The 13,565-nt window shown below is 42.5% G+C and overlaps 1 protein-coding gene across 2 annotated transcripts in view; it reads right to left on the bottom strand.

Annotated features, from left to right (window-relative positions):
* Positions 1-4,470, bottom strand: part of ARHGAP4 (Rho GTPase activating protein 4) — an 84,831-nt gene extending 80,361 nt beyond the window's left edge. Inside the window, exon 1 of one of the 2 annotated variants that reach the window (XM_075835459.1) lies at positions 3,780-4,470. In XM_075835459.1, the coding sequence (XP_075691574.1) occupies positions 3,780-3,840 (61 nt within the window). In that variant the 5' untranslated portion in view covers positions 3,841-4,470. The remainder of the gene's footprint in view (positions 1-3,779) is intronic. The other variant, XM_075835460.1, reaches the window with a different exon arrangement.
* Between the last annotated feature and the right edge of the window lie 9,095 nt (positions 4,471-13,565).

The following is a 13,565-nucleotide window of genomic DNA, read 5'->3' as shown; positions in this document are numbered from 1 at the left end:
GAACAAAGCAGCTGTCATCTGACAGCCGATCCATTCTCTATGGTCAGTAGTGCTAATTTCCATACACAAAGAATTCACACCAGTACATTAGCACCTATTAGGCTTTATACATTGAAGTGGCTCTGGACAGTCCCCATAATGTTAGGATATCTATAAGATGCCAAAAGAAACAGAAGTTAGTGAACACTTCTACACAAGGCGGGTAATAAGAGGAGCAAAAGGGGCAATTGCCAAGGGCTTCCACTCTCAAGGGGCCTCTATCAGCGCACAGAGCAGGCAACTATGTTCTGGGGCACCACAACCATTGTATCTGGACGCCCTCATGTATTATTATACATTGTAGGATGCTATTATTTGGGCACTATATAGCACTGTTACTTGGGCACTGCATGGCAATTATATGGGCTTACAATGGCACGGTGATTAAGCGTCTTTGTTTGAGCTATTCTCATTTTGTCTTCTTATAATAAGAGGGGATGGGGCTTCTTACACCATTTTTTGCCCAGTGGAATCAATAGTCCTCAATTTGGCCTTGCATCTTCACTCATTAAATGCCCCTCCACAACTCATTGGGGGGGGGGGGCATTGTACAATGCCAATTAATACCTCAAGCCCTTTCATGCGGGAATAAAGGACTGTCCATGTTGAAATCCAAGATGCCAGATTTTTCTTTCTTCCCACATCTACCACCAGGGAGGGTTCGGGACACCCTAATACACATTAGATAGTTGGCCGGTCCTGTTTGGCCGACTTTCATCAAATGTGTAAGGGCAACCAAAGTCTACACAGATGAAAGGAACCGGCATGTGAGCCATCTCGGTACATTGGCCTGGCTAAAAAGGTCTTGTAGCATTAACTTGGATACGTTCAAAAAGGCACTGCCCCAAAATTGCAGAATTTGGCATCCATCTAACTTCTATTTGATACGGCATCTTATGGGTGCCCTGGTATGACCGGCTGTGTTAAGTGACAAAACCCCCTTATAACAAGGCGTTAGAAATAAGTATTTTATCCTTTGCATAATCAGCAGAAAACCAAAACTGATTTATTTTGCATGCCCGAACGTCTGGCCAGTTCTTTGAAGGCTTCATTTGAACAAATAGCACTCAGTTGTTTACTCACTCAGGCCTTTTATAACCCGTCACATGCATAAATCCACCTACTCTGACTCATTCACTCACATGTCATTCTTAATTCATTCAAGTTAACATAGCGCAGCAACCATGACTGGGACATACACTATATATATGCCGTATGTGACATATAAGACAGCAGAAGACTACCTAACTTGTATATACAGTGACAGGGGTGCAATGAAGAAGTAAGGAAACACATCGGTTATAACATGTGGAACCTACTTCACCATCTCGAGCCTGAAGAGTTTAGTATCTGACAAGTAGTCAGACCATTTCTCGTTACAATTTCAGAATGTAAATAAGCATTCGGCAACACTGAAAAGCTTGGCAGGCGAGGTGTACATAGAGTAGACGGGAGCAGAAATTGAAATATGACCTTCCTCCTGGTTCAGACAATCCAAGTTCCCGTCCTTGGATGGAAGGGCACAGTGTTTATTCACTAACCCTCATTCCTATTCCTCGTAGAAAAGAAGAATGGCATGATAGTAGTGCCAACCCTCCCTTGTTTCTAAAAGTTGCTGTGTCTGTGGAGAAGGAAAGCCCTTCAGGTTCACATCATCCATGGAAAAGTAGGATAGAGCCAACCAAAACTACAATCAAACTCTTTACAGCCGTCATAGCTGAAAGGGACAACTCTATAGAATATATGTTCTTGATGATAGAGAATGATAGGCTATGAGGTAGACAAACCAAATATCTTGCAATCATTGATCACTCATGGATGTCCAACTGAAGACCAATGGAATGGAAACAGTTCTTCTAAACTTTTTGACATCCTACATAATAAGTCCATATATGATAATTATTTTGTCAAGGGTTTTTGATCCTTGTTCACATATTAATAACATAAAAGGAACCCGGTTCAAGTAAAAATGAGAAAGTAGAAGATCATCAAACTGCAATAGAAGTCTAGATGTCCTTATGAGGAAACGGTCAAAGTGCATACTACAGTTCTTAATGTGGTTGTCTCATCAAGACAACCCCTGTCCATATGTCCTATTAGAGCATATGGATGTCCTGCAGGGCAGTCACCCACTTGGGACCCCCTCTATATAAGCCAGGGTGGAAAGCCACTATGTAAGAGTGGCTCCTTCTCTGGTGGACTCGGCCCCAACCAGGTATTACATGGTCAACCATTCATGTATGGTCAGACTGAACTTCCCCCAGTGATAACAGCTGATGAATGGGGGGTTGTCAACCATTTTGATGCATATAAAGGCTAGATAGGGGCACTACTGATGTCTTTGGACTTTGGTGCTGTAGAAGAAGTTCAAGGAGATCCTTGGATAAACCAAGACTAACTTTCTACTTCAACCACAAGACTCAACCACAATGTCACTGAATAATTATCCTATTTTGGACAGTCTATGAGTAGACCGTTACTAAAAACAAGTGTGCTTGAAAGTAAAAGAGGAAGAAGATGACCAGTAACAAGAAACACAGAAGTCATGAACATGTCAATGGGGAACCTGAAGACGCACACAGTAGCAGGACATTTCGGAGAATCACTTATATGGTTACCGGGAGTCCAAACCAACATGATGGCCCTTATATTATTCCCCCATGATCTAGTTAACTACAATAGGATGGTCATGCTAATACCCCCTATACCCACAAGGCTCTGGGCACCTACCCAGTACAACAAACCCGGCTCTAATTATAATTAATGGGAACATTAACACTATATAAACTACTAGTTGTCTGCAGAATATTCTTATATATAACCACATTAATGCCAATAAATATGTTTTTTATAACCGTAGTCATCATTTGATGCTGGATGTGTCATGTTTTGGGCTTTATGGTGGACAGTAAAGCAAAATCCTAATGCAATATGGATTCCTGATACAGAACATAATGAAGATTTATGTATTACAGTGAACTTTATAGTGGATCTGTATTATAGTCCATAATATGGTCTTGTCTATGTTCCCATCTGACCTTTTCCATTGTGATAAAAGAAAACTTGAGCTTGGAATGATACAAATTTTTACATGAAGCTCCGGTGAAAACAACATCTTCTGGTGCAGTCGGGAATCATACATAAAGCTGCATAGACAATGCACTGTAGTCCAGCGAGTTAGCGCAGAGCAGTAAAGGTGCCCATGCACAATAAACTCTGATCAAAAGGACGACTCAGACTCGGAGGAAATTATGGGTACTAGCGACAATGACGCACAAAAGAAGACTGGCAAAAAATGGATTGGACGCGTTGGATATTTTCAACCATAACCTGGAGGCTATGAACCTGTCAAGTGAAGAATGCCCATTTGTATGCGCAACTAAAGATGGGCAAAGAATCATGGCACCTCGATGGCATCATTGCCCATCATTAACAGACAATGCAGGTTTAATTGTCCATCATACTGGTCATACTCTAGTAACCCGCCGTCCGTTATCTTCTGGACATTACCGTAATGTACGGCATGTTGTCTGTCATACTTTAGCGACCTGTCATCCGTTACTTGCTGGACTTTAGTGGCAGGTATGGCATGCTCTACAGGGTTCTGTATTCAGGAAACGCATTACACTTCTCCACCGCATCCTATCTGCCATAATACAAGTTCCCCATAAAACCTTCTACACTAATCCGTTTAACCCTTTCACCCCCCACCACAAGAATCTTCTTTTAGCCCTTCTTACCTTTAAACTGACTTTCATAGTCTGCACTTCTGTCCTTCCTTGGCTTCCCATAAGATGCCATCCTTTACTCAGTGCCTGGCACTCACTGCTCTGCTGTCATATCACCACTGCCAGTGCCGCCACCTCATATCCATGAGCTCAGAGTCAGCAGAGAACGATGATTACTACCAGTCCCTGATGAATGGAGTTGTCCAGTGTCCTGGGGATGTTGAGTGACCTTAGTCTTTACAACAGCAAAGGACTCTGCACCTTCCTGCTGTGCCAAGAGGTGCCAGGGCGAGGTGCTGTGCAGTAACAGTGCTGTGCCCAGTGCTGTCAGTGTGCTGCTGGCAGGATCCTGTGCGCAGGAAGTGCCCGGGCTGGCACAGAGGTGCAGTGCTGTAGATGTGCAGTGTGATGCAGCCAGTGCCCAGTGCTAGCAGTGTCCTCTGCATTCAGAGCAGTGCACAGAGCTGAGCACACAGGCGCCTCCTCCTCCTCCTCCTCCTCCTCCTCTTCTTCAGCTGTCTCTATGTGATCACAGATTGATGTCTGTCTCTATATCTGTGTGTCTCCAGCTGTCTCTAGCAAGACATCCTCCATATATATATATGTGTGTCAATGAGGTATACCTGCTGCCTGAGTCTCCTGATCTGTATGCATTGCTCCTCACTGCTGGATCTCAGCCTCCTCCCTTCCATTCATGTCTATAATGATTTATTAATGGAGCAAGCCCAGCAATGTACAGCAGGAGGAGAAGTCATATATATATATATATATATATATATATATATATATATATATATATATATATATATATATATATATATATATATATATATATATGTGTATATATATATGTATATACAGTATGTAGGTATACCCCTATAGGTGTGGATTGTCTGCTGTGCCAGTTATGCCCCTGCCCCCCTCCCCCTGGGTCATCTTCTTCACAGTCAGTGTGATTTTCTTCATCACAGTTACACTTCCCCATTTGTGGACCAATCAGACCTGGAGAATTGTGGGCTGATCATCTGTAGCCTGGATGGCACTCTGCATGCTGCAGCTGACTGGCAGACAGGGCATTGTGGGTTATGTAGTCCTCATAGACAATGCATAGATTTCTTCTATAGGCATCTGATAGAACAATGACCTTAGATCTGCGTCGCCTCTTACCGTGCTCCCCATGCATTGCATCCATTGTCTATGTCCTTTGTCTGGCATCAATTCATAGGAAAAATATGTAAACCTTAGAATTACAATTCATTTCTTGTATTAATAACTTGAACTGATGCAGAAGAATAAATTATTCTGACTGCGAGAGGTAGAATCACCCCAATCTTTTATTTATATATATATATACATATATATATATATATATATATATATATATATATATATATATATATTAGAACAAATAGATATAATAGAACTAATATATCTAAGATGTCAACTCTGTTTAAGGGTTGAATGAGAAGAACATAATTGATTTCTTACATAAACAGCGCCATTTTTACCCATGGGCTGTGAGCGGTATTGCAGCTCACTTGAATGAGGCTCTGCTGCAATACCAGACACAGCCCATGGACAAGAGTGGTGCTGTTTCTGACATATGTCTCCCAAACAGGCTAAATATAACACTATGGACAATGTGACTGACACTGTTATGGGGGAATTGTGAGTGGTTATGTTATGGGGACTCTTTCCTATCTTAAATGTTTGGAGGTATTATATTGTAAGAATGTGCTACATATTTTTGGTTATATTTTTCTTTACAAGTAGAATACCCGTTCAAAGCAATAGCTTTTTATATTCACAGCAAAATCAGATATTTTGAGCGGACTGTACACTCCCACCCCCTATTTTTTGGTTATTTTTATATATACATGTTGCATCCAGCCCTGGTGGCTAATCTTGCTTCCTTTCAGAAACAGCGCTACTATTGTCCTTCGGCCGTGCCTGGTATTGCAGCTCAGCCCCATTCACTTGAATGGGGCTTAGCTGTAAAATCAGACATAGACCATAGACTAAAGTGGTGCTGTTTCTGAAAGAAAGCATCCATGCTTTTCTAATCACAAACAACTCCTTTAAGAGTATCTGAAGAGAGAAAAACGTACACAGCGCCACATGGTGCAAGATAAACCATAAAAGCTAGTACTGGCAGGTACAGCTTAATGAAAAAGTCCGTTAGATGAAGCCAGGTTGCAGCTTTCCGTATCCAGGTACCGGCATCAATGTGATTGAGCCGCAGGAGAGTAAGGGTAGTATATTTCAGTGAAATATATAAATAAATAAAACTGGATATTTTTTGGAGAGCGCTACTTGATATGAAGAAAAAGCAGATGGGTAATCATGAGTTGATTTATTATGCAACGCGTTTCAACGCAGGACATGCGTCTTCGTCAGGCAAAGAAATCGGTATAACAAAGCAGCACAGTGTACAGTTTAAATATACAAAGGAAGATGGGGAGGGGTTAAAAAAACCGCCAAAAAAAACATAGTAATTAAGAAGGTAAATAAGACCAGGTGTGTCTGACAGCATTAGGTACATATTCACATTTAAAAAACATTGAATGCGTTTAAAAAAGTGCATACATAGGGGTATATATGGATCAACAGCAGTGACAGCAGAGATAGAAAAACATAAAAACAGTCCCAACAAAGTGGAACAGAGTATAATATCCAGTTTTATTTATATAACTCCTTTAAGAGGACACCAGAATAAAATAGCACGTGATAGTTAGGGATCCCTGTTACAGATTTTGCATCGGGGCTCAGGAGCTTCACGTTACCTCTGTATAAACGACATATAGTGACATATAGGTCACTACTATATCTATAAAGGACATATAGTGACAAAAAGGCCACTACTGTATCTATAAAGGACATATAGTGACATAAAGGGCCCTATCTATAAAGGACATATAGTAACATAGAGTGCCCTGTCTATAAAGGACGTATAGTGACATAAAGGGCCCTGTCTATAAAGGACATATAGTGACATAAATGGCCCTGTCTATAAAGCACATATAGTGACATAAAGGACGCCATCTATAAAGGACATATAGTGACATAAAGGGCCCTGTCTATAAAGGACATATAGTGACATAAATGGCCCTGTCTATAAAGGAAATATAGTGACATGAAGGGTGCTGTCTATAAAGGACATATAGTGACATAAAGAGCGCTGTCTATAAAGGACATATAGTGACATAAATGGCCCTGTCTATAAAGGACATATAGTGATATAAAGGGCCCTGTCTATAAAGGACATATAGTGACATAAAGGGTGCTGTCTATAAAGGACATATAGTGACATAAAGGGCGCTGTCTATAAAGGACATATAGTGACATAAATGGCCCTGCCTATAAAGCACATATAGTGACATAAAGGGCCCTATCTATAAAGGACATATAGTGACATAAATGGCCCTGTCTATAAAGGACATATAGTGACATGAAGGGCGCTGTCTATAAAGGACATATAGTGACATAAAGGGCGCCATCTATAAAGGACATATAGTGACATAAAGGGCGCTGCCTATAAAGGACATATAGTGACATAAATGGCCCTGTCTATAAAGGACATATAGTGACATGAAGGGCGCTGTCTATAAAAGACATATAGTGACATAAAGGGCGCCATCTATAAAGGACATATAGTGACATAAATGGCCCTGTCTATAAAGGACATATAGTGATATAAAGGGCCCTGTCTATAAAGGACATATAGTGACATAAAGGGCGCTGTCTATAAAGGACATATAGTGACATAAAGGGCGCTGTCTATAAAGGACATATAGTGACATAAATGGCCCTGTCTATAAAGGACATATAGTGACATAAAGGGCGCTGTCTATAAAGGACATATAGTGAAATAAAGGGCGCTGTCTATAAAGGACATATAGTGATAGAGCCTCACACCCGCATCACCAGTACAGAGCAGATGATAACAATTGATTCCCTCAGTGTTAGTTGTTGGCTTCTGCTCCTGGCCTTTAAATTAAAGCTGTATGATCCTTATCTGTGTTCAGAGCAAGTTCGCCCTCTGCTGATATCTGCGCTGCTGGTTTATTGCTGCTGTTACCTTGAATTCAAACCTAAACAGCAGCTCATAAATTACTGGACACGAGCATCAAGCGCGCTCAGGGCCGCCCGATAACTAATGCCATTCATGTCGAAAAGGAACAGAAGTGCAAATATTCTGCGCGTTCATTTATTTAGCGCTATTATTATCATTGAATGTTCCTTGTTTTGTGTACATCTGTTTTTATTAAGTTCAATAATATTTAAAGTGGTTGTTAAGTTTGGAAAACCTCTTTTTCCTAAAGGGGCAACCCAACAATAAACTGATGACAGGGCGTCCCACTACAGGAAGCCCCAGCAACCAGCTGTAATCTGTAAATAACCCAGCAGCAAGAGTTCAATTAGCTTAATATTTATATATTGCAGTATATTGGGATTTTTACCGCCTCTTATTAAATGGGTTGTCCCACTGAGAACATTTATGTTCATATTTATGTTTAACGTTCTTACTGATTGGTGGGACCCCCAGTGATCATATATTTATCACCTAACCTGTGGATAGATGATGAATGTTCTTAGTGGGAAAATTCCTGGCAGGGCTTAATAGGGGCACAAAGATGGCAGACAACCATCGGCACCCCGCAATCTCTTCGTGGAGAAAGGAGAGCGATGAATTGACAGAGGGTGGTTAAATGGCCGGGATCTGAGTTATTACCGATCCCAGCCATTAGAGATGGGTGTCAGCTTTAATTCACAGCTGACACCCGCAGGGCATAGAGCGAGCTCAGGCCGTGAGCCAGCTCCACGCTGTCCCCCTACAGTCTATGACGTAAATGTACGTCAAATGTCGGCAAGGGGTTAAAGGTGATATGGATAGTTTTTATTGGGTTGATCCACAAATAACCTATTACAGGGGCACTCAACTAGTTTTAGTAAAGGGTTGCTTACCTCGGTCTGTGGTCAGGTGAACTGAATACCAACAGTAAAGATGTTGTCTTTGCAAACCTTGTAGAACTATTTACATCAAGATTTATCGTTATTATTTTTTAGGCCCCATGCACACGAACATATTTTTGCGGCCGCAATTCACCCGCAAATCTGCGGGTGAATTGCAGCCCCACTCATTTCAATGGGCCCATGCACACGACCGTGCATTTCCCAGGAGCTTGGGCCGGAAAAAGATAGGACATGTCTTATTACGGCCTTGTTTTGCAGTCCAGGCTTATAGAAATGAATGCACGCGTCCATGTACATGGCCCGCGATTTGCGGGCAGTCGCGGGTGACACTCCGAGCAAATCACGTCCCGTGCACACCACTACGGTCATGTGCATGAGGCCTTAGTGGGAAAACCCAACCAGACCTCTAAACTCACTCAGACCCCAGATCAGAACCCTAAACTCATTTGCACCTCAAACTAGACCTCTAAAATTAATTTAGACACAAGACCCCTAGAATTAACTAGACCCAAAACCAGACCCAAAACCAGACCCCAACCCTAAAATTAATTTAGACCCCAGACCAGGCTCTAAAATTATTTAGACCCCTAAAATTAATTCAGACCCCATACCAGACAAAAAAGAAAAATATATACTTAACGCTCCTGGATTCTCCTCTGCACACAACGTCCTGGCACTGGCTAGCGTCAGGACCTTCTGTGTCAGACCCCGGCAGTAGTTTAGCTCCTGAAACTTCTCTCTTCCAGTGCATCTATGATGGCAGGTCTGCGAGGTCCGGACTGCTGGCTTCCCTGGGGAGGGATGGATTCATTCTAAAGAGCTGACTGAATTCCAGCGTGGTCCTGTAATAGGACGCCACCATTGAAACAAGTCAAATTGTCAAATTTTTTTCCTTCTAGATATTTCACCATCAACTGTGAGTGGTATTATTGTAAAGTGGAAGCGTTTAGGAACCAGAGCAGCTCAGCCACGAAGTGCAGACCACGTAAAGATACAGAGCAGAGTTGACGAGTGCTGAGGCGCATAGTGCTCCATCCATGCTCTGACATTATCAGCATAAAAACTGTGTGCCGGGAGCTCAGCAGCTGCATGCCAGCCTTACATCACCAAGCACAATGCCAAGCATCGGATGGAGTGGTGTAAAGCAGCCAAAACTGGACTCTGGAGCAGTGGAAACGTGTTCTGTGGAGTGAGGAATCACGCTTCTCTATCTGCTAGTCTGATGGATGGGTCTGGGTTTGGTGAGTGCCAGGAGAACGTTACCTGCCTGACTGCATTGTGCCAACTGTAAAGTTTGGTGGAGGAGGGACAATGCTTTGGGATTATGCTCCAGGGTTTGCCTAGGCCCCTTAGTTCCAGTGAAGGGAAATCTTAATTCTCCATACCAAGACATTTTGGACAATTTTAGGCTTCCAACTTTGTAGGAGCAGTTTGAGGTTCGGCTTTTTTTTTGTTCCGTCATGACTGTGCCCCCGTGCGGAAAGCAAGGTCCATAAAGACATGGTTGGGTGAGTTTGATGTGGAAGAAAGTGACTTGCCGCACAGAGCCCTGACCTCAACCCCATCCAACATCTTTGGGAAGAACTAGAATGGAGATTGGGAGCCGGGCCCTCTCATTCAAAATCAGTGTCTGACCTCACAAATGTTCTTCTGGATGAATGGGCAAAAATTTCCACAGACACTCCAAAATCTTGTAGAAAGTCTTCCCAGAAGAGTGGCAGATGTTTTAGTTGCAAAGGGGGAACCAACTTCTAATTAATGCCCATGGTGTAAAGGATCTGCCAGACAGAGCTTCTGCGTCGACGCCCGTGGTTAATCAGTCTGCATCTGCTCCTAAGTCTGATAGAGTGACTCGATCTGCTACCACTCAGGCTGGTAGGCTCAGGAGTGGGAGAACCTATCACAGCCTGGCCAGACGGTTCTAGCTCCCGCCCTCGGTCTATTTATACCTTCATTTCCTGCTTGTCTCTGCCTGTGATTCTTTCCTGTTTTCTGGCTCTGCTGCTCCTGCTATCATTATTGACCTTGCTTAAATTTGACCCTGGCTTTACTGACTACTCTCCTGCTCTGCGTTTGGTACCTCGTACATTCCTGGTTTGACTCGGCTCGTTCACTACTCTTGTTGCTCACGGTCTTGCCGTGGGCAACTGCCCCATTTCCCTTAGCTTCGGTGTACCCTTGTCTGTTTGTCTGTCGTGCACATATTGAGCGTTGGGACCGTCGCCCAGTTGTACACCGTCGCCTAGGTCGGGCCGTGCAAGTAGGCAGGGACTTAGTGGCGGGTAGATTAGGGCTCACCTGTCTGTCTCCCTACCCTGTCATTACACATGGATTTAGAATGGGATGTCATAAAAGCTCCTGTAGGTGTCCCAATACTTTTGTCCATATAGTGTAGATGGATAGAGAGATATGCATTAAATAAATTATATATACACAACTGTGTATATACAGTGAAGGAAATAAGTATTTGATCCCTTGCTGATTTTGTAAGTTTGCCCACTGTCAAAGTCATGAACAGTCTAGAATTTTTAGGCTAGGTTAATTTTACCAGTGAGAGATAGATTATATTTAAAAAAAAACAGAAAATCACATAGTCAAAATTATATATATTTATTTGCATTTTGCACAGAGAAATAAGTATTTGATCCCCTACCAACCATTAAGAGTTCAGCCTCCTCCAGACCAGTTACACGCTCCAAATCAACTTGGTGCCTGCATTAAAGACAGCTGTCTTACATGGTCACCTGTATAAAAGACTCCTGTCCACAGACTCAATGAATCAGTCTGACTCTAACCTCTAAAACATGGGCAAGACCAAAGAGCTTTCTAAGGATGTCAGGGACAAGATCATAGACCTGCACAAGGCTGGAATGGGCTACAAAACCATAAGTAAGACGCTGGGTGAGAAGAAGACAACTGTTGGTGCAATAGTAAGAAAATGGAAGACATACAAAATGACTGTCAATCGACATCGATCTGGGGCTCCATGCAAAATCTCACCTCGTGGGGTCTCCTTGATCCTGAGGAAGGTGAGAGCTCAGCCAAAAACTACACGGGGGAACTTGTTAATGATCTCAAGGCAGCTGGGACCACAGTCACCAAGAAAACCATTGGTAACACATTACGCCGTAATGGATTAAAATCCTGCAGTGCCCGCAAGGTCCCCCTGCTCAAGAAGGCACATGTACAGACCCGTCTGAAGTTTGCAAATGAACATCTGGATGATTCTGAGAGTGATTGGGAGAAGGTGCTGTGGTCAGATGAGAATAATATTGAGCTCTTTGGCATTAACTCAACTCGCCATGTTTGGAGGAAGAGAAATGCTGCCTATGACCCAAAGAACATTATGCATGGAGGTGGAAACATTATGTTTTGGGGGTGTTTCTCTGCTAAGGGCACAGGACTACTTCACCGCATCAATGGGAGAATGGATGGAGCCATGTACCGTCAAATCCTGAGTGACAACCTCCTTCCCTCCACCAGGACATTAAAAATGGCTCGTGGCTGGGTCTTCCAGCACGACAATGACCCGAAACATACAGCCAAGGCAACAAAGGAGTGGCTCAAAAAGAAGCACATTAAGGTCATGGAGTGGCCTAGCCAGTCTCCAGACCTTAATCCCATTGAAAACGTATTGAGGGAGCTGAAGATCTGAGTTGCCAAGCGACAGCCTCGAAATCTTAATGATTTACAGATGATCTGCAAAGAGGAGTAGGCCAAAATTCCATTTAACATGTGTGCAAACCTCATCATCAACGACAAAAAACGTCTGACTGCTGTGCTTGCCAACAAGGGTTTTGCCACCAAGTATTAAGTTTTGTTTGCCAAAGGGATCAAATACTTATTTCTCTGTGCAAAATGCAAATAAATATATATAATTTTGACAATGTGATTTTTAGTTTTTTTTTTAATATAATCTATCTCTCACTGGTAAAATTAACCTAGCCTAAAAATTCTAGACTGTTCATGCCTTTGACAGTGGGCAAACTTACAAAATCAGTAAGGGATCAAATACTTATTTCCTTCACTGTATATATATATACAGTTGTGTAGATTACAAGCCCATTTTATGTCAAATACAGTGAAAATGTCTCGACTTTTTGCCCTCGGCATGCTGCTGTAGGAATCACATTTTTAAAAATAGAAGTCTTGGTTTCGGCATCATGGCTCATCTTCCAACTCTTCACACCTATGAATATTCACACTACTACTAACACCCAGAGACAGAACACAGGATGCTTCTCTTCACGGGCTCGCACACCCACCCACAGGAAGCACCAATGCGAGGAATTAAATTCACAGCACCATCTCGAAGGAAATCAGCTATACTGGATAAAAAATTTATGAAGCTATCACTTTAAGGGAGAAGATGAGAGAAATGCTTCTACTATTGTAAAATAAAGGGAAATGTTATAAATGTCATATAAAAAGGTCACCAATTTGAATTGGACTTAGGGGCGGACATACCATATGTACAACCTGTACCGCTGCACTGGGTCCCTCTGCCACCTTAGAAGCAGCTTCCTACTGTCTATTAGATTGCATGTAAGGGACTGATCTAGAAAGACATGAGGGGGTACTCTATGGGAAGTTACAATGAGCGTCTCTCCTTCTTGAGTACACAACAAATCCATGAGAACTGTGTAATGCTACATTTCCCCTGAGGTGGCGCTGCAGGGAAATTAAACTCTTGTTGCCCGATTCCCCCACAGATTACATCTGATTTCTGGGGATCTTGGAAGCGGAACAACATGTGATCAGCTTATCATCAGGGACCCTTCTAACGAAAAAGGAGAGAGACCCTTTAAGGCTACATGCACACGT

This window comes from Rhinoderma darwinii, chromosome 8 (genome assembly GCF_050947455.1).
Source record: "Rhinoderma darwinii isolate aRhiDar2 chromosome 8, aRhiDar2.hap1, whole genome shotgun sequence".
In the NCBI taxonomy this organism is placed as follows: Eukaryota; Metazoa; Chordata; class Amphibia; order Anura; family Rhinodermatidae; genus Rhinoderma; species Rhinoderma darwinii.
The sequence above is the reverse complement of the archived record's forward strand: the minus strand, read 5'-3'. Positions and strand labels throughout refer to the sequence as shown.